Source organism: Ailuropoda melanoleuca, chromosome 11 (genome assembly GCF_002007445.2).
Source record: "Ailuropoda melanoleuca isolate Jingjing chromosome 11, ASM200744v2, whole genome shotgun sequence".
NCBI classification, from domain to species: Eukaryota; Metazoa; Chordata; class Mammalia; order Carnivora; family Ursidae; genus Ailuropoda; species Ailuropoda melanoleuca.
Window position 1 is genome coordinate 51,218,266 of NC_048228.1, and position 21,391 is coordinate 51,239,656.

The window sequence follows — 21,391 nt, forward strand, 5'->3', positions numbered from 1 at the left end:
GTCTCGGGTTGTGATCTGGGGTCCTGGGATTGAACCCCGTATCTGGCTCCTGCTCAGCAGGGAGTCTGCTTCTCCCTCTGCCCCTCCCTGCTCATGCTTACTCTTTCATTCTCTCTCTCCTCTCTCAAATAAATAAAATTTTTAAAAAAGTTTTCCAGACAGACAACAGTTAAAGGAATTCATGACCAGTAAACCACCCTACAAGAAATGTTAAAGGGGAATTTTTGAGTAGAAAGGAGAGACCACAAGAGAAAAGTATGAAGCACAAAGTAGTAAAAAATACATGTATCTGTTAAAATCATTAAAAGGACTCACAAAATAAAAGGGTGTAAACAAAGTATGAGACCACATACCTAAAATGTGGGTGAGAGGGGAGTAAAGTATAGATTTAAACTTAAGTGACCATCAATTTAATACAGACCGCTATATGCAGAAGATGCAGAAGCTGTTATAAACAAACCACAAATCAAAAATCAGTAATAGTGGGACACCTGGCTGGCTCGTTCCGTTAAGCACCTGCCTCTGCTCAGGTCATGATCCCAGGGTCTTGGGATCAAGCCCGACATCATGGTCAGTGGGGAGCTGCTTCTCCCCCTGCCTGCTGCTCCCCCTGCTTGCACTCTCCTTATCTCTCCCTCTCTCTCTCTGACAAATAAATAAATAAAATCTTTAAGAAAAGAGTAATAGTAATGCAAAAAATAAAGAAAACAGAATCCAAGTATATCACTAAAAAAAGCCAACTAACTGTGAAAGAAGAGAGCAAGAAAGAAAAAGAACTACAAAACAACTATAAAATAAGTAACAGAATGGCAATAAATACATACCCTATCAACAACTACTTTGAATGTAAATGGACTAAATAATCAAAAGACACAGGGTTGGGGGGGCACCTAGGTGGCTCAGTCGGTTAAGTGTCTGACTCTTAGTTTCAGCTCAGGTTGTGACTCACAGTTGTGAGATCAAGCTCCACATTGGCTCCGTGGTCAGCACGGAGTCTGCTTGAGATTCCCTCTATCTCTACCCCTCTCTCTCCACTCCACGTGCACACTTGCTATCTCTCTCTGTGTGAAATAAATAAATCTTTTAAAAAATTTTTGTTTTAAAAAGACACAGGGTGAAAGAATGGATTAAAAAAAAAAAAGACCCATCAGCAAGAGCAGGGGAAGATGGCAGCAGATTAGGCAGACCCTAGGCTCACCTTGTCCCACAAATACAACTAAATAACCATCAAATAATCCTCAATACCCCAGAAATCCACCTGAAGACTCGGAGAACAACTCCAAAACTAAAGGTAGAGAAGAGGCCACATTAAAGAAGGTAGGAAGTGCAGAGACACTTTTGAGAGAGAAATGGATCATAGCTGCTATGGTGGGGAGGGAGTTCCAGTTGTTGAGAAAGGCAAGAGACAGACTGGCACACAAGGGAGCCCACATGGAGAAGATGAACCCCCAAAGCAACTGGCTTGGAAAGTGAGAGGGACCGATTTCATGAGTTCTTGCAATCATCGGGGTTTAAAGCCTGGAATTTTAAAGGTCAGCAGGCTTGGCTCAGGGAAGGCCCAGAGGACATTGGGACTGTTCTTGTAGAGAAGGCAGGGCAAACAGTCTGGGGACATAGAGTAGAAACAGTGATCTGAAGCAGGCCTAGGGCACACAGTGGGGAGGTTATTCACTAATCTCAGAGAGTATTCCAGAGAGACAGTGCTCATGGAGGGAACCCTCTGGGAACAAAGGAACTGGCAGGTGCTATTTCCCTCCCCTACCCTTCAACATAGCCACAGGACCACCTGCAGAACCAACACAGCACCAATACTCGCTACCTAATCTGCTTATACCAAGCCCTAGCCTCCTGCACTCCGGTGGAACTGCCTTTCAAAGCCACATTTGCCTGAGTCACAGTATGCCCCCCCCGCCGAAGACTTGCCCAAACCCCTGCCAACACCATGTCTCCCAATTCAGGAATCTTCTGAGGCTTTGGTTCTGATGGTGGTGGCGACAGGCCTCATTTTACAAGCAAAGAAAAGCACACTTCGTTAAAACTCGCCACATTCAGGCCAGGGACCAAACACCACCTGCAACAGGCAAAGAGAGCCTTTGCAGATGAGGGGCTTGAAGGGTAAAGCAGCCGGTTCACAAAAGCAATCAGCACATACTGGAGACACTCCCTGACATGCCAGGCCTTGGGAAACAGGGGACATTATACTGCAGGACATATAGGACCACTTCTTCATAAGACCATTACCCTCAAAAACAGGAGAGGTAACTGACTATCCTTAGACAAAATGAGAAGACAAGGAATATGTCCTGAATGAAAGAACAGGACAAGGCCATGGGCTAGAGATCTAAGCTAAACAGATATAAGTAACATGCCTGATAGAGAATTTAAAGTAAATGATCATAGGGACATCTGGGTGGCTTAGTCGGTTAAGCATCCTACTCTTGATTTCAGCTCAGGTCATGATCTCACAGTTGTGAGATCAAGCCTCACATCGGGCTCTGCACTGCGTGTGGAGCCTGCTTTGGATTCTCTTTCTCTGTCTCTCCTGCCCCTGCTGCCACCCTTCCAAATACATAAGTAAGTAAGTAAAGTAATGATCATAAAGATACTCACTGGACTTGACAAGAGTAGAAGGTATCAGTAAAACCCTTAACACAGAGGTAAGGAATAACCTAGCAGAGACAAAGGGTTCACTAAATGAAGTAAGAAACATGTTTGATGTAATGACCAACAGCAGAGGAATGAATTAATGACCTGGAAAACAGAGTAATGGAAAGTAATCAAGCTGAACAAACAAGAAGAATTATGCAAAACAGGAAAAGACTTAGAGAACTCAGTGATTCCATCAAACGTAATAACATTTATATTATAGGGATCCCAGAAGAAGAGAAAAGGGAGCAGAAACATTTGTCTTAAGAAAATACAGCTTCCCTAATCTGGCGGAGGGACACAAATACCCAGATCCAGGAGGCACAGTGAACCCCCAACAAAATCAACACGAGCAGATCCACATCAACACAAACTGTAATTAAAATGACAAAATGTAGTAGAAACAAATTTTTTTTAAAGCAGCAAGACCAAAGAAGACAGTTACATACAAGGGAAACTGTAAGTCTACCAGTGATTTTTCAGCAGAACCTTGGCAAGCCAGAAAAGAGTAGCATGATATATTCAAAGTGCCAAATGGGAAAAATCTACAGCCAAGAATACACTATTCAGCAAGGCATTCAGAATAGATGGAGAGATAAAGAGTTTCCCAGACAAACAAAAATCAAAGGAGTTCATGACCACTAAACCAAACCTGAAAGAAATATTAAAGGGGACTATGAATGGAAAGACCAAAAGTGACAATATGATAATAGGAAACACAAAAGCAGCAGAAATGAATATTTCTGTAAAAAAATCAGTCAAGGAACTAACAAAATAAAAGGATGTAAAATATGACACCATATATCTAAAATGTGGGGAGAAAAGAAGTAAAAAATGGATTCGAACTTTAAAGACAGTCTTACAATACAGATGGCTATATGCAGAAGAGGTTATATACAAACCTAATGATAATCACAAATCAAAAACCACTACTAGATACGCAATGAATAAAGAAAAAGAAATCCAAATATACCGTTAAAGAAAACCAGCAAACCAAGAAAGAGAAAGAGAAGCAAGGACTGATAGCGTAGGCAGTCAGTTAGACATAAGCTGGAGGCAGAGGCAGTGATAAATAGGTGACACATTAGAAGCCTCAGGGAACAACATCCTGGCCTTACTGGTTTCTATCACCCTGAGGCTGACAAGAGCCACAAGTGCAGAACATGTACTCTCCTCTTCAACCTTTGCCCCAGGTAACTTATAACTTCATTATAATATATTTACATTGTGGTTTTGACCCTCTCACCCCCACCCATGGGGGAAGAGGGCCATGAGAGTTCCAACAAGAACCTTGTAGGGCCTAAAACTTCCCCTCCCAACCAGGAGGAGGAGTCTCTTAGAGGACTAGAAACAACTTCAGTTGGGACTGCCCTGGCTATGATCCATAACCTCTGCAAACATAAAAAGAAAAGACATCCATAACCCCAGTGCAGTTGCTACCTCTAGGCCTGCCCACTCTCCCACCTTGACTGTGTACTGTACTTAACAGACCACTTTGTTCTACTTTCCTTCTGGTTGTCTTTATTTGAGTGCATATCCTCATGTAAACCTTTCATGGGAAATTCAAGAAACAAAACCTCCATTCACACAACACAGACTCTCCCACTGGTAACAACTTCAGAAAGAAATTCAGAAACAACCACAAAATAAGTAACAAAATGACAATAAATACACATCTATTCATAATTAAACTTTGAATGTAAATGGACTAAGCACTTCAATCAAAAGACATACAATGACAGAATGGATAAAAAAAATAAGACCCATCTATATGCAACCTACAAGGAGACTCATTTTAGACCTACAGACACTGTAGATTGAAAATGAGAGAATAGAAAAACCTCTCTCATGCAAATGGATGTTGAAAGAAAGCTGGAGTAGCAATACTTATAACAGAGAAAACAGATTTTAAAACAAAGACTGGGGGCACCTGGGTGGCTCAGTTGGTTAATCGGCTCAGTTCATGATCCCAGAGTCCCAGGATCGGGCCCTGCATCAGGCTCTCTGCTCAATAGGGAGTTTGCTTTTTCTCCCTCTGCTCCTCCCCTCACTCGTGCTCTCTCTCACTCACTCTCCCTCTCAAATAAATAAAATCTTAAAAAAAAAAAAAAAAGACTGTATGAAAAGACAAAGGATACTATAAATTAATAAAGGAGACAACAAAACCAGGAGATACAACAACTGTAAATATTTATGCACCCAACATAGGAACACCCTAATACATAAAATAGTTAATAACAAACATAAAATAACTGATAGTAATATAATAATAGTAGGGGAATTTAGCAACCCACTTACATCAATGGACCAATCACCCAATCAGAAAATCAACAAGAAAACAATGGCTTTGAATGACACATTGGACCATGTAGATTTAATAGATATATATAGAACATTCTATCCTAAAACATCAGAATACACATACTTTTTAGGTGCACATAGAGCATTCTCCAGAATATTAGGCCACAAACAAGTCTAAACAAATTAAAAAAGATCAAGTCATACCATGCATCTTTTCTGACCACAATGCTATGAAACCAGAAATGAACCACAAGAAAAAATCTGGAAAGACCACAAATACATGGAGGTTAAATAACATGTTAACCAGGAAATCAAAAAGAAATCCAAGGGTAGAAATAAATAAAAATTAAAACACAACAGTCCAAAAACTTTGGGATGCACCAAAACTGTTCTAAGAGGAAAGTTTATAGCAATACAGGCCTACCTCAAGGAACAAGAAAAATCTCAATAAATAACCATACACCTAAAAGTGCTAGAAAAAGAACAAAAACCCAAAACCAGTAGAGGGAAGGAAATAATAATAATTAGAGCAGAAATAAATGAAAAAAAAAAGAAAACCAAGCAAACAAAAATCAAGACAACAGATCAACAAAATTGATAAATGTTTTGCCAGACTCAGCCAAAAAGAGAGAGGACTCAAATAAAATCACAAGTGAAAAAGAAAAAATAACAACTGACACCACAGAAATACAGAAGCTTGTAAGAGAATATTATGAAAAATTCCACACCAACAACCCCCCACTGAATCAGGAAGAAATAGAAATTTTGGACGGATTACCAGCAATGAGATTGAATCAGTAATCAAAGAACTCCCAACAAACAAAAGTCCAGGACCAAATGGCTTGATAGGTGAATTCTACCAAACATTTGAAGAGTTAATACTCATTTTTCTCAAACTATTCCACAAAATACAAAAAGAAGGAAAACTTCCAAGTTCATTCTATGAGGCCAATATTACCCTGATACCAAAACCAGATAAAGACAGTACAAAAAAGAGAACTGCAGGTCACTATCTCTAATGAACACAGAAGCAAAAATCCTCAACAAAATACTAGCAAACCCTAATCAAACAATATATTAAAAACTACCACAGATGCAGAAAAAGCATTTGACAAAGTACAACACCGATTTGTGATAAAAATCCTCAACAAAGCAGGTCTCGAGGAAACAAACCTCAACATAATAAAGGCCTTATATGAAAAAACCCACAGCCAACATTATATTCAAAAACTGAGAACTTTTCCCCTACAGTCAGGAACAAGGGAAGGATACCCATTCTCACCAATTTTATTCAACACAGTACAGGAAGTCCTAGCCACAGCAATCACAACAAAAGAAATAACAAGAAATAAAAGGCATCCAAACTGATAAGGAAGAAGTAAAACTATTTGCAGATGACATGATACTATAGATAGAAATTTTTTTAAGACTGCATCAAAAAACCACTAGAACTGATAAATGAATTCAGTAAGTCACAGGATACAAAATCAAGGTACAGAAAACTGTTGCATTTCTGTACGCTAATAATGAAGGAACAGACAAAGAGATTAAGGAAACAATCCCATTTATAATTACATTAAAAATAAGAAAATACCTAGAAATTAAACTTAGCCAGGGATGTGAAAGACCTGTACTATGAAAAGCATAAAACACTGAAAGAAACTAAAGGCAATAGAAATAAATGGAAATACATCCCATGTTCATGAATTGGATGAACAAATATTGTTAAAATGTCCATACTACTCAAAGCAATATACAGATATAATGCAATCCCTATCAATACAACAGCATTTTTCACAAAATTAGAACAATCCTAAAATTTGTATAGCACCACAAAGACCCCGAATAGCAAAAGCAATCCTGAAAACAAAAATCAAAGCTGGAGTATCACAATTCCAGATTTCAAGTTATATCACAAAGCAGTAGTAATCAAAACAGTATGGTAATGGCACAAAATAAACACATGGGCGTGCCTGGGTGGCTAAGCTGGTTAAGCATCTGACCCTTGATTTCGGCTCAGGTCATGATGTCAGGGTTGTGAGATGGAGCCCATGTCTGGCTCCTCACTGGGCGTGGAGCTGCCTAAGATTCTTCCTCTCCTTCTTCCTCTCCCTCTCCCCACCTCTCTTAAAAAATAATAGGCACATATATCAATGGAACAGAATAGAGAACCCAGAAATAAACCCACAATTATATGGTCAATCAATCTTCAACAAAGGAGGAAAGAATAGGCAATGGGAAAAAAACAGTCTCTTCAACAAATTGTATTGGCAAAACAAAAATGGAGAATAGCTACATGCAGAAGAATGAAATTGGCCCACTTTCTTACACTATACACAAAAATAAACTCAAAATGGATTAAAGACCTGAAGGTGATACAAGAAACCATAAAAATCCTAGAAGAGAGCACAGTCAGTAATCTCTCTGATATCAGCTGTGGTTAACATTTTTCTAGATATATCTCCTGAGTCAAGGGATACAAAAGCAAACATAAACCACTGGGACTACACCAAAATAAAAAGCTTCTGCACAAAAAAGGAAACAATTAACAAGACTAAAATACAACCTACAGAATGGGAGAAGATATTTACAAATAACATATTTGATAGTATTCAAAATACATAAAGAACTTCCACAACTCAACACAAGTAAAACAATCCAATGAAAAAATGGGCAGAAGACATGAACAGATATTTCTCCAAAGAAAATATACAGACGGCCGACAACCACATGAAAAGATGTTCAACATCATTCATCATCAGGGAAATGCAAAACAAAACCACAATGAGGTATCACCTCACAACTCTCAGAATGGCTAAAATAAAAAACACAAGAAACAACAAGTGTTGGCGAGGATGGCGAGGATAGAGAGGAAAAGGAACCCTTGGGTACTGTTGGTAGAAAGCAAACCAGGGGCACCTCAGTGGCTCAGTCAGTTAAGCATCTGCCTTCGGCTCAGGTCATGATCCCAGGACCCTGGGATCAAGCCCTGCATCGGGCTCCCTGCTCAGCCGGGAGCCTTCTTCTCCCTCTCCCTCTGCCACTCCCTCTGCTTGTGATCTCTCTTCTCTCTGTGTCAAATAAATAAAATGGAATCTTTAAAAAAAAAAAAAAAGAAAGCAATCTGGTCCAGCATCTGTGGAAAAAAGTATGGAGGTTCCTTAAAAAATTAAAAATAGAACTACCATATGATCTAATAATCACACTACTGGGTATTTACACAAAAAATATGAAAACATTAATTCAAAAGGATATGTGCACCCCTATGTTTATTGCAGCATTATTTACAATAGCCAAATTATGAACACAGCTGAAGTGTTCATCCAGACATGAATGGATAAAGAAGATGTGGTATACATATACAATGGAGTATTATTAAGCCATAAAAAAGAATGAAATCCTGGGCGCCTGGGTGGCATAGTCAGTTATGCGTCTGCTTTCAGCTCAGGTCATAATCCCAGAGTCCTGGGATTGAGTCCTGCGTCAGGCTCCCTGCTCAGCAGGAATTCTGCTTCTCCGTCTGCCCCTCCCCATTTGTTCACGCTCTTTCTCTTTGAATAAATAAATAAATAAAATCTTAAAAAAAAAAGAATGAAATCTTGCTGTTTCCAACATGGGTGGTTATATAATGCTAAGCAAAAGAAGTCAGAGAAAGACAAATGCCATATGATTTCACTCATACATGGCATTTAAGATACAAATGAAGGAATAAAAAGAGACAATGCAAAAAAACAGACTCTTAACTATAAAGAACAGATGGTTACCAGAGGGGAGGTGGGTGAGTGGGTGGATGGGTGAAACAGGTAAAGGGAATTAAGAGTACACTTATCTTGATGAGCACTGAGTAATATATGGAATTACTGAATCATTATATTGAATGGCTGAAACTAATATAACACTATACATTAACTATACTGGAATGAAAATAAGATTTTTAGAATCAGATATTGTACAACCTTACTAAAAACAACTGAACTGGGGCACCTGAGTAGCTCAGTTAAGCACCCAACTCCTGATTTCAGCTCAGAGTAGTAAGATCAAGCCCCACATCAGGCTCTGCACTAGGCATGGAGCCTGCTTAAGATTCTCTCTTTCCCTCTGCCTGCCACCCCCCCCCACAGCTCATGTGTGCATTCTCTCAAAAAAAAAAAAAAACTCCAAAAAACAAAAAAACAAAAAATTCCCACACTTAACTGCATACTTTAAAAGGGTAAATTTTTTGGTATCTAAATTATATCTCAATAAAAAAATAAAATTGTGGAAAACTAAGGTTTTTAAAACTTTTGGTTGTTAAAAGAATTTAAATGTGGGGGCGCCTGGGTGGCTTAGTCACTAAGCGTCTGCCTTTGGCTCAGGGCATGATCCCGGTGTTCTGGGATCGAGCCCCACATCAGGCTCCTCCGCTGGGAGCCTGCTTCCTTCTCTCCCACTCCCCCTGCTCATGTTCCCTCTCTCGCTGGCTGTCTCCCTCTGTCAAATAAATAAATAAATAATCTTAAAAAAAAAAAAGAATTTAAATGTGGAATATGTGCAAATAAATATATGATTTCAGGATAAAATGTACAAGATAATTCTCAAAAGAGAAATTAAATAATATAAAAAAATCATCTGAGAACAGTAGACTACCTACCTATCCCAGATTATGCAACAGAAGTGGAAATAGGAGGAAATGTGTGATAGTGATTTTTCTCATCTTACAAAAGAAAGAACCAGAAGATACTATTCATGGTTGATGTAAATAATGCTAAAATGTGAGGTAAAAAAAGCAAACAAACAAACAAAAAAAAACTATGGATTACTAGCAAAACATAAAACAATGTATTCCTTTCAAGTCACATAAGAAAAACGTTCCGGGGGGCGCCTGGGTGGCTCAGTTGTTAAGCATCTGCCTTTGGCTCAGGGCGTGATCCCAGCGTCCTGGGATCGAGCCCTGCATCAGGCTCCTCCGCTGGTAGCCTGCTTCTTCCTCTCCCACTCCCCCTGCTTGTGTTCCCTCTCTCACTGTCTGTCCCTCTCACTCTGTCAAATAAATAAATAAAATCTTTAAAAAAAAAAAAAGAAAAGAAAGAAAAACGTTCAGGAAAAGATATTTAATTTAAAGTGAGAAAGAAATCTAGGTATATCAACGGCTAGAGTTCCTGTGGAAAAATGTATGTGGGTTCCTCCAAAAGTTAAAAATAGAACTAACTCACACTACTGGGTATTTAAACAAAGAATATGAAAATGCTAATTCAAAAGGATATATGCATCCTTATGTTTATTGCAGCATTATTCACAATAGCCAAATTATGGAAACAGCTCAAGTGTCCATTCATAGATGAATGTATAAAGAAGATGAGGTGTGTATATAAATCTCTATATATACATAGAAATATACACATGCATACATACAATGAAATAGTACTCAGCCATAAAAAAGAAATCTTGCCATTCCCAACAACATGGATGGATCTAGAGTATAATACTAAGCAGAATAAGTCACTCAGAGAAGACAAATACCATATGATCTCACTCATATGTGCAATTTAAGAATCAAACAAAAGGAAAAAAGAGAAACAAAAAAACTGACACTTAACTATAGGGAACAAACTGATGGTTACCAGAAAGGAGGTGAGTGGGGGGATGGGTGAAATAGGTGAAGAAAGATCAAGGTCATGATGAGCACTGAATAATGTACATAATTTTTAAATCACTAAGTCGTACACCTGAAACTAATAGAACACTGTATGTCAACTATACTGGAATTAAAAAAAAAAGAAGACGAAATAAAGAAAACAGAAAACAGCAAGAAAGCATTTTTTAAAGTTTACAGATTACCAATTACTCAGTAAATAAATTCACCCATTAAATGTCCTTTAGATACGACATTTTAAAGTATTTGCATATGACCCACTTAAAACAAATAGTGCTAGAAAGCTCGAGTGGAAAAGGTAAAGGTAAATAAAAAGAAAATAAGGGTTAAAGTAGAACCCAAGATGTAAAAACATCACATAAGAGAAGAGAATCATTTTTTAAAAATCCACAAGTCATACAACTTTATAAACTAAATAACACTTGTAAAATATATATAAAGTAAAAACTGTTTTGCATGTTAAACATGCAAAAACAAATGGATATAAATTCAGAAGTACAGGGAGACTTGTTTAGCTGTGCAATTATAGTCAGCATAAATATAAATAAGGTTAAATAAAAGTCATTCAATGTCAAACAACGTAGGCCTTACATATTAAGAGTTTGGGCTTAAAAGCAAAAGGTCATAAAAACTGTTTAAGAATGTTCTTTTTTAGAGAGATATGAAGAATGGAGGGTGAACAGACTGAGAGTAGGAAGACAATCTTCCTGAATGAAAGAATGAATGGCAATCAGAATTCATTGTCCATGGTCAATCCCATAATGCAATACATTTCTAGGAAATGCTACTTTGACAAGGCTGGTTCCCATTTGGGTGTACCCTATTCTATGTTTATATAGCTCTTTACTCTTTACGAAGTACTTTCACATTCTTATTACTTGCAGCACTGTAACAAACAGGAAAGGACAGTGACATGTAGATGAGAGCAAAATAGAAACTCTTGGAAGCAAAAGAGCATGACTCAAGGAGGGGAATTCCTGTTGCCCTAACAGGATTATAGGTGTATAAAAATGCCCTGCATATGCCAATCAAGAACTTCTTTCATGTTCAGCATTTCTACTCCCTCCAAGAAGAGTATCAACACTGAAGCAGCAGCAAGAGCAGCAAAAGACAAACATGAGTGTGAAGGGCACCGTTATAGTCTTGGCTGTGATATTCTGTGCTACAATTGTTCAAGGTACATGGTAACTTTTACTTCTTAGCTTATAAATTTATTTTCTAATGCTTCAAATCTCTTTTTTTTCCCATCTTTTCTTAAAAGATTTAGTAAATTTTTATTTAACCTCACACATCGGAAGTTACTACTGCTTTGACAGAAAATGTTTGAAGTGTTTAAGGTACTAGAGATGATTACTGAAACTAGAATTGATAAACTTCATGGAGTTTTTTATTTGACTACAATATCTGGCAAGAGCCTTAAGCAATAGTTTTAAATGTCTGTTAAGATTTTATGTTAGATAATGTTATTAGCTTCCTGGAAATATTCTTGAGCACAAAAACGAGGCAAATAATCTTAATCTCCAATAAATTTTCATGCTTCCCTTTATTCTTTAATAGTTAGTTTACAAATTTAAAGAGAAAATCAACATCTTACATTCCTTTGCCAGTAATAGCAGTGTCAAGTGCTATTTGACAAACTGCTACCTTTATCCTTAACGAAAACCCTGCTCACATTCTTCAAGAGGATCATAAAATACAATCATCCACTGCAATCAGATGTGTTAGTAACTGATGCTGTGATCTGTTCTAGGCTTCCCCATGTTCAAAGGGGGACGCTGTCTTTGCATAGGCCCTGGAGTAAGAGCAGTAAAAGTGGCAGATATTGAGAAAGCGACCATAATTTATCCAAGTAACAACTGTGACAAAACAGAAGTGATGTAAGTACTGAACTTGCTAAAGATGACTGTGGTGGGGGGCGCCTGGGTGGCACAGAGGTTAAGCGTCTGCCTTTGGCTCAGGGCGTGATCCCGGCGTTATGGGATCGAGCCCCACATCAGGCTCCTCCGCTATGAGCCTGCTTCTTCCTCTCCCACTCCCCCTGCTTGTGTTCCCTCTCTCACTGGCTGTCTCTATCTCTCAAATAAATAAATAAATAAAATCTTTAAAAAAAAAAAAAAAAAAGATGACTGTGGTGGGAAGTTTTTGTTTTATGTTTTTGTTTTGCTTATGTTTTTCCATCCAAAATTTTAAGACTGTTTTGGATCTTCCCTTAACAGTATCACCCTGAAAGCACATAAAGGACAAAGATGCCTAAATCCCAAATCGAAGCAAGCAAGCATTATAATGAAGGTAGGGTACCAGATTACTTCCATTTTATAAATTATTTTATCCAAGACAGATCTTTTGAGAAAACAGACTTGCAGAAAAGATTCTGCTAGGATTTTGTGTGAAGCATTCTGATAAGAGGTCTTTGGTTTAACTAGCTTCCCTTTGTATGTTTTTACATGTCATCTCAATCACTGGGAAATAAGAAGCACAACGCTTAAAACCCTCTCACTTTCTCATTTCAGAAAATTAAAAGAATGAATTTTTAAAATATCAAAATGTATGGCGTCCTGGGAAGAGGATCTGAAAACTTAGAACAAGTTTAACTGTGACAACTAAAGTGATAAGAATTCCACAATAGGAAACAGATTTTCTCCTGCCTGTTGCAATGTACATTCATTCATTTCTACGTCAGCAAATCTCAGAAATCTGACGGTTAAAACTATTCTTTTGTGACTATGAAAACATTTCTGTATCTAGAAGTTATGTGTTTGTACTTGATCTATCTGCCATATTACAATCTTCACTTACAATGGAGACATTAACATATTACTGGAGTCAAGACTGTATGAGTCAAATGCATCCATGTGTGTAATAAACATTCCCCAAATAATTTTTAATGCAAATCCACATTTTTTACCCAAAAATCATAGCACGTATTTGTGTAGGGCAACAATTTTATAAAAAGGCTATAATTCATGAAATGTACTATGAAAAAAATTATAAGCTAAGGAAACAGATAAGAGTGCAAATATTTCATAACTGAATTAGTAGCTCTGGTCTTAATTTGATTTTTTTCAGCAACTTTTTCTTTTCATTGAGATTTTGTGGTGGTAGTTTGGTTTTATCTATTTATTTTAAGTCGGCTCCACACTGGAACCCCAACACAGGGCCTGAACTCACAACCCTGGGATCAAGACCTGAGCCGAGACCAAGAGTCGGACACTTCACCAACTGAGCCACCCATGCACCCCTTTCATTGAGATATGCAATAAAGATATGTATGTTTACTGTACATTTTGGTTCTATCTATACTTACAAATTATAGCAATATTTTGGATACATTTTAAATATAAAACACTTTTGCCTACCAAAAAATGTTGAAAAATGAATATATGCATATGTCTGGCAATCACTTTTACTTGCTGGGTTCTTTTTCTTTTCTTTTCTTTAAGATTTTTTTTTTAAAGACTTTATTTATTAATTTGACAGAGAGAGACAGCCAGTGAGAGAGGGAACACAAGCAGAGGGAGTGGGAGAGGAAGAAGCAGTCTCCCAGTGGAGAAGCCTGATGTGGGGCTTGATCCCATAACGCCGGGATCACGCCCTGAGCCAAAGGCAGACGCTTAACCGCTGTGCCACCCAGGCGCCCCAGGGTTCTTTTCCTTTTTTTAATTTAAATTCCAGTTATAGGGGTGCCTGGGTGGCTCAGTCATTAAGTGCCTGCTTCAGCTCAGGTCAAGATCCCAGGGTTCTGGGATCGAGCCCTGCATAAGGCTCCCTGTTCAGCAGGAAGCCTGCTTCTCCCTCTCCCACTACCCCTGCTTGTGTTCCTTCTCTTGCTGCCTCTCTATCAAATAAATAAATAAAATCTTAAAAAAATTAAAATAAAATAAAATAAATTCCAGTTATAGTTAATATATAGTGTAATACTAGTTTCAGGTGTAGAATTCAGGTGTGATTCTATGCTTACATACAACACCTGGATGCTCATCATAAGTGCCCTCCTTAACCCCCATCACCTATTTAACCCATCCCCCCACCCAACTCCCTCTGGTAACCATCAGTTTATTCACTATAGTCAAGAGTCTGTTTCTTGGTTTGCCTCCCTTTTTATTTTCCCTATGTTCATTTCTTTTGTTTCTTAAATTCCACATATTAGTGAAATCTACGGTATTTGTCTTTCTCTGACTTATTTTGCTTAGCTCTATCCATGTCATTGCAAATGGCAAGATTTCATTTTTTTATGCCTGAGTAATGTTTCACTGTATATATAAATACACACACACACACACCTTACATCTTCTTTATCCCTTCATTTATCAGTGGATATTTGGGCTCTTTCCATAATTTGGCATTTGACAAAGTACAACATCCATTCATGATAAAAACCTTCAACAAAGTAGGATTTGAGGGAACATAACAAAAACATAATGAAGGCCATATACAAAAAACCCAGGGCTAAAACTAAGCTTTTCCTCTGTGGTCAGGAACAAGGCAGGAATATACACTGTCACCACTGTTATTTAACATAGTACTGGAAATGCTAGCCACAGCAATCAGACAACAAAAACAAATAAAAGGCATCCAAATCGGCAAGGAGGAAGCCAAACTTTCACTATTTGCAGATGACATGATACTCTATGTAGAAAACCTGAAAGACTCCATCAAAAAATTGCTAAAATTCATATACAAATTTAGTGAAGTCACACGAAGCAAAATCAACATACAGAAATCTCTTGCATTTCTATACACCCATAATGAAGAAGCAGAAAGAGAAATCAAGGAATTAATCCCATTTACAACTGAACCAAAAACAGTAAGATATCTAGGAACAAACCTAACCAAAGTGGTAAATGATCTGTACTCTAGGATTTTTTTTTCTTAGAAAAACACATAATCTACTGTTTAGTCATGCCTACAACCATAAAATTTTGGGATATCTAGACAATTTTAATTTGAAAAGAATCAAAATCATTTTCTTGTAGTAAAATATCACAACCCTTCTTAAAACAGAAGCCATCATATGTTTTCTAAAAATTGAGATGCCTTTAACAATTTTAACTTGTATTTCAAGAAATATATAGCTACCTGTCATCACAAAGAATTGTTTAGAAACATATTTTAATGGGTAATTGTGAAAGACACTGGTCTCCTTTTTTTAAGGTTTCTTCCCAGGTCTGTTTTAAACCCCCTTCTTACTTAGGGCAAATCCCTTATTATGGAAGTCTGGGCTGGAGGTCAAAAGAGAAAACCAAAGGAAGGAGATCCTCCCAGGCAGCCAGAGCAAGGTCTCAGCCTGACCACTCCTACCCGAGACTTTGAACTCCACCTGGCACCACAAAGAGGCTATCAGTTTAAAAAAAAAAAAAAAAAGTATTTAAAGTGGCAGTAGGAGTGGTATAAATCTTAGATCTGCAGCGTCTTAACACATATTCCTGTAACATGACTATGCCTAGTCCCTCCTGCAACCTAGCTCCCTTGGGTTTTTGTCTATTTTCCATGTCTGATTCTTCAGTCTTCCTATAGATTCTTCAACTAACAATTAAATTCCTTTTCTGTTGAAGTTAACCAGTGTTTTTCCCTGCATGTAACCAAAAATCTTCGCTGATTTAAACAGACATCTATACATTTGAAACATGAAAATATTTGTTATAGAATTACCATAAAATAATCAGATATTACTGGTTACATAAAAACAAAAAAAGAGGGGAGGGGTGCCTGCATGGCTCAAATGGTTGGGTATCTGCCTTTGGCTCAGGTCATGATCTCTGGGTCTTGGGATCAAGCCCGACATTGGGCTCCACGCTCAGCGGGAAGTCTTCTCCTTCTGCCTCTCCCCCCTGCTCATGCTCTCAATCTCTCTCTCAAATGAATAAATAAAATATATTTTTTTAAAAAGCGACTTTAACATATCATTTGTGCATCTTTCCCATTGATATTGGAGCCAACCATAAAGTGGATCAGAGAATGAACAGAAAAGTAAATAGCAGAGCAGGGTACCTGGCTCCAAACAGGCCCTCTTACTGACTAGCTTTCTGATTGGTGCTTACCAGCATTAATAAGAAGCCAACTGTTATCCAAGTATTTGTATATAAATCTATATAATTTATATCACATATTTATAATATGATATAGAGTATAAAGACATAATACAGATATATAGCATAAACATATTCTTTATGTATCACAAACTCATATAAACTTCCATATTGAAATGAGACTTCTATATACATTCCCAGGATAGTTTTAAAACTTGGATCTAATATTCTACTATTGGCAGTCATTTCTTTTTTAGAGTATCTTCAAAAATTCATTGAGTTAGGACTTCATGATAAATTTGGTTCTTTTAGAAAAGTAGTATAGACCAGCACATTATTATTGAGTAGATAACATATACTTAAATTTCTTCATGGCAAAATAAGCATATTAAAGAATAAACATACTTGAGCCAAGAGTCTTCCCACCTCAGTACCTTTGCATGTACTATTCCCTTTGCCCATTTCTTCACTGAACTAATGCCTACCAATCACTTAAATCTCAGCTTAAATGACATTTTCACCAAGAGGTTATCTTTGAAAGCACTCCTTCAATGTCAGACTAGATACCCTATTTGTTTTTGTAACACTGTCTTCTTTTCTATCACACTATTTATTGCAAATGTATTTATTGCAACTGTAACTGTAAAGAATTATTCCTCTGTTTAATATCTACTCTCCCTCCCACAAGTATAAGCTCAGTAAGAAAGCCATTTTAGTCCTAATCCACAGTAGAGTGACTGGCACATGAAATTCTCAAAATATGTGAGAACAGAATGAATGGCAATAGAAACTAAGGAGAAAGGAACTTACAGCAGAGAGAGAGCATGTAGGAATGAACAATGGTAAGAAAGTAGAAGGTGAGTTTTAAAAATAATAATTAGATTGGTTTGGAGTGAAGATATAAAGGACTTCAAAAGTCCAGCTAAACAACTTTGAGTTTTACTTTTTATAAAGTGGAGATTCATGAAACATTCATAAACAGAAGAATGAAACTATCCAATTATTCTAAATTATTCTGGGAATGGGACAGGAGATTGACTGCAATTGGGAAAGACTTGGAAAAGAAATATGTTGCCATAGTTCAGGTCTGTATTTCCCTAACTTCAAGTCACTCTCATACCATCTTCACAATTTTTTACTATGTTTTCTAATCAATCTTCATTACATTTTGCAAATTCTGTGTATCACCTTTATTTTACTTACATTTATATAAAAAGGCAAATTTTCACTATGTGTGAAATCAGTGTCACTTGCTATAGAAATAAAATGTAACAATAAAAGGAAACACAAGGAACAAATGCTAAATTCCAGCTAGATGCTATTTTGTGCCAAAATTTCAAAGCCTCAGGCCTTCTCTGTGTTTGTCAAAGAGATATTAACATGGTTGATGAGGTGTTTGAAAGCCATACTAATACCAAATTGAGACTTTCCATGATTTAATCAGGGGGACTAAAATTAAAATGAGATTAATTAATTAACTAATATTAAATGTTATTATCAGTGAGCCTCCTGGTAGGTCCCACACTTCAGGAAACAATGATTTGCAAAGTAAGGACAGTAAGTTAAACAGCATCACCATATATATAACCCAGCAATCAGACTCCTAGGTATATAACCAAAAGAAATGAAAACAGTTATTCAAACAAATTTTGCACACAAATGTTCATATAGCACTGTTCACAATAGCTGAAAGGAGAAACACCTAAATACCCATCAAAAGATAAATGGATAAAAAAATGTGATATATATACACAATAGAATATTACTTACCCATAAAAATAAATGAAATACTGACATAGACTACAATATAGATTAACCCTAAAAATAAGATGCTAAGGGGCTCCTGAGTGGCTCAGTCAGTTAAGTGCCCAACTCTTAATTTCGGCTCGGGCTCCCCACACTCAGCATAGAGTCTGCTTGTCCCCCCGGCCACTTGTGCATGTGCGTGCTCTCGCTCTCTCGTAAAAAATAAATGAATGAATGAATGAATGAATGAATAAAATCTTGGGGGTGGGGTGGGAGAAGATGCTAAGTAAAAGAAACCGAACACAAAAGGTAACATATGTATGATTCCATTTATATGAATTATCCAGAACAGGCAAATTCACAGAAACAAATTAGAGGTTGTCAGGGACTGAAAGTAGGTAATCAGGAATGACTATTTAATGGGTACAGAGTTTCTGTCTGGGGTAATGAAAAAGTTTTAGAACTAGATAATAGTGATGGTTATATAACACTGTGAATGCACTTAGAGTCACTGAATTGTATAGTTTTAAATGGTTAAAATGTTAACCTCTACATGTACTTTATCACAATATAAAAAATAAGGGCTAAACTGACGTGGTAATAGTAAGAATGGAAATATGATGAATTACATTGCAGAGGGGCGCCTGGGTGGCTCAGTCGTTAAGCGTCTGCCTTCGGCTCAGGGCGTGATCCCGGCGTTCTGGGATCGAGCCCCCACATCAGGCTCCTCCGCTGGGAGCCTGCTTCTTCCTCTCCACTCCCCCTGCTTGTGTTCCCTCTCTCACTGGCTGTCTCTGTCAAATAAATAAATAAAATCTTAAAAAAAAAAAAAGAATTACATTGCAGAAAGAAAATCAACAAAACTTAGTGACGGACTGGATGTGAAGGCTGAAGCTCAGGAAAGGAATCAAGGAAAATGCTAAGGATCTGAATCTGAAATGAAAACAAAAGGGAATCAGGAAAAGCTGAGATTTTGATGTTTAAAAGATTAATACTGCCACTAACACAAACAGGGAAATCAGGGGAAGATACGGTTTAGCAAAGAAAACTGTAGGTTGGGGTTTTTTTCTTTTAACAAAAATTTTTTAAAGATGTTATTTATTTATTTGTGAGAGACAGTGAGCAAGAGAGAGAGAAGGAGCAGGAGGAGGGGCAGAGGGAGCAGGAGAAGCAGACTCCCCATTAAGCAGGAAGCCAAATGTGGGGCTTGATCCTGGAACTCTGGGATCATGACCTGAACCAAAGGCAAACACTTAACGGACTGAGCCACCCAGGCTCCCCTGCAGGTTGGGTTTTAAATACATACAACCTGAGATGCCAAATATTTACAGTGATTTAGAAATTCAGAACTGTTTCCTCTAATTAACCAGAAGGAGCTTATAAATAGATGGGATAATTTTGCATGATACCAGAATAGACTGTATTTAATTATGTTTGGCTATTGAGTATGTACTAAACATACCCACATAGAATTAATATACCTCTTTAGTATATGTTTCTTAAAGACTTCCAGAACCAACAAATATAAATCTTTATGATACAGTCAATGCATCCTGTGGATTAAAACACTACACTCTCATACTCACAACTGTTTGGTAAGAGGGGAAAGGTAATGTCACCTAGTTGCTTCTTCTTCCCTTGTCTGTAAATTTTATTTGAAACTGACATCTTTCTGTACATTGCAACTATTGTTTCATTTAGGTACCAAAGAAGGACAATTACACTTCCTGGAAATCCCAGCCCCATAAATGCAGATGAAGTTGCTTGGTGCTGCTCAATAGACTGCAACTATCTTAGAAATGCCATGGGGGCGCCTGGGTGGCATAGCGGTTAAAGCGTCTGCCTTCGGCTCAGGGCGTGATCCCGGCGTTACGGGATCGAGCCCCACATCGGGCTCTCCACTATGAGCCTGCTTCTTCCTCTCCCACTCCCCCTGCTTGTGTTCCCTCTCTCACTGGCTGTCTCTATCTCTGTTGAATAAAGAAATAAAATCTTAAAAAAAAAAAAAAAAAAGAAATGCCATGAGATGAATTAAGAGATGATTTGGCATTCTTTAAATTACTTATGAAGAAAAGACAAATTTTAATAAGAGCTTGAAGAAAATGAAATGATGATCTAAAATATGGAATAGTGGGGCACCTGGGTGACTCAATTGGTTAAGCACCTGACTCTTGGTTATGGCTCAGGTCGTGATCTCAGGATCGTGGGATTAAGCTCCAGGCTGGGCTCTGCACTCAGCAAGGAGTCTGTTTGAAGAGTCTCTCCCTCTGCCCCTCCCCCCACTTACACTCTCCCTAAAAATAAATAAATCCTTAAAAAAATAAATAAAATATGGAATAGCATGCACTGTGAAACTTCATCATATTGAACTGCATACTTAAGATTCCCCCTCCCAGAAAAGGCAATGACTCAATTGCAATTAAATCTAGACCTGTTCTAAATCTTTGATTAAAAATGGAACAAAAAATTCATACAGTATTTATTTAAATCTTTGTTTTAGGAAGGAGGTAATGCACCCTTGCTAAAATACAATCATTTTTATAGTGCTCTCAAATATTAGATCTTCCCCCAAACGACTAAGTCGGCCATACTTGTAAAGGTCCTCCCAAATGCATGAGTTCAGAAACATAGCACTATATTTCAAAGTATGATTTCTGTTTTCTATGACAATTGAAAGAGAAGACCAACACTGCCCCTATCTCTACCTATACCTTGACCCTGGGCCTCTCTTCAACAAAGCCATAAGCTTATGGACTACCTGCTCTTGGTTTCATCACACTCTAGAGGTTGTCACAAGATTCTGAAAATAAAATCATCTAAATTGCCTTCAGTACATATGTCAGCACAAAAAATATATCTACATGCACCACACATTCGCACACATATATTCCATTCACCCTGTTAAAAAAAAATAGCAGGAAGCAAAGCAAGGATTAGGAAGAAACCTCTTGCCGTTTATTTATTTATATATATATATATATATTTTTTTTTTTTTTTTAAGATTTTATTTATTTATTTGACAGAGAGAGAAACAGCCAGC

The 21,391-nt window shown here is 37.4% G+C and overlaps 2 protein-coding genes across 2 annotated transcripts in view; one reads left to right on the top strand and one right to left on the bottom strand.

Annotated features, from left to right (window-relative positions):
* Nucleotides 1-21,391, bottom strand: part of ART3 (ADP-ribosyltransferase 3) — a 153,651-nt gene that overhangs the window by 84,827 nt on the left and 47,433 nt on the right. The gene's annotated exons all lie outside the window — the stretch shown is intronic.
* Nucleotides 11,567-13,921, top strand: CXCL11 (C-X-C motif chemokine ligand 11). The gene is made up of 4 exons (XM_002924731.4): nt 11,567-11,756; nt 12,330-12,456; nt 12,796-12,868; nt 13,090-13,921. The coding sequence occupies exons 1-4, from the start codon at nt 11,696-11,698 to the stop codon at nt 13,111-13,113; spliced, it is 285 nt and encodes a 94-aa protein (XP_002924777.1). The 5' UTR covers nt 11,567-11,695; the 3' UTR covers nt 13,114-13,921.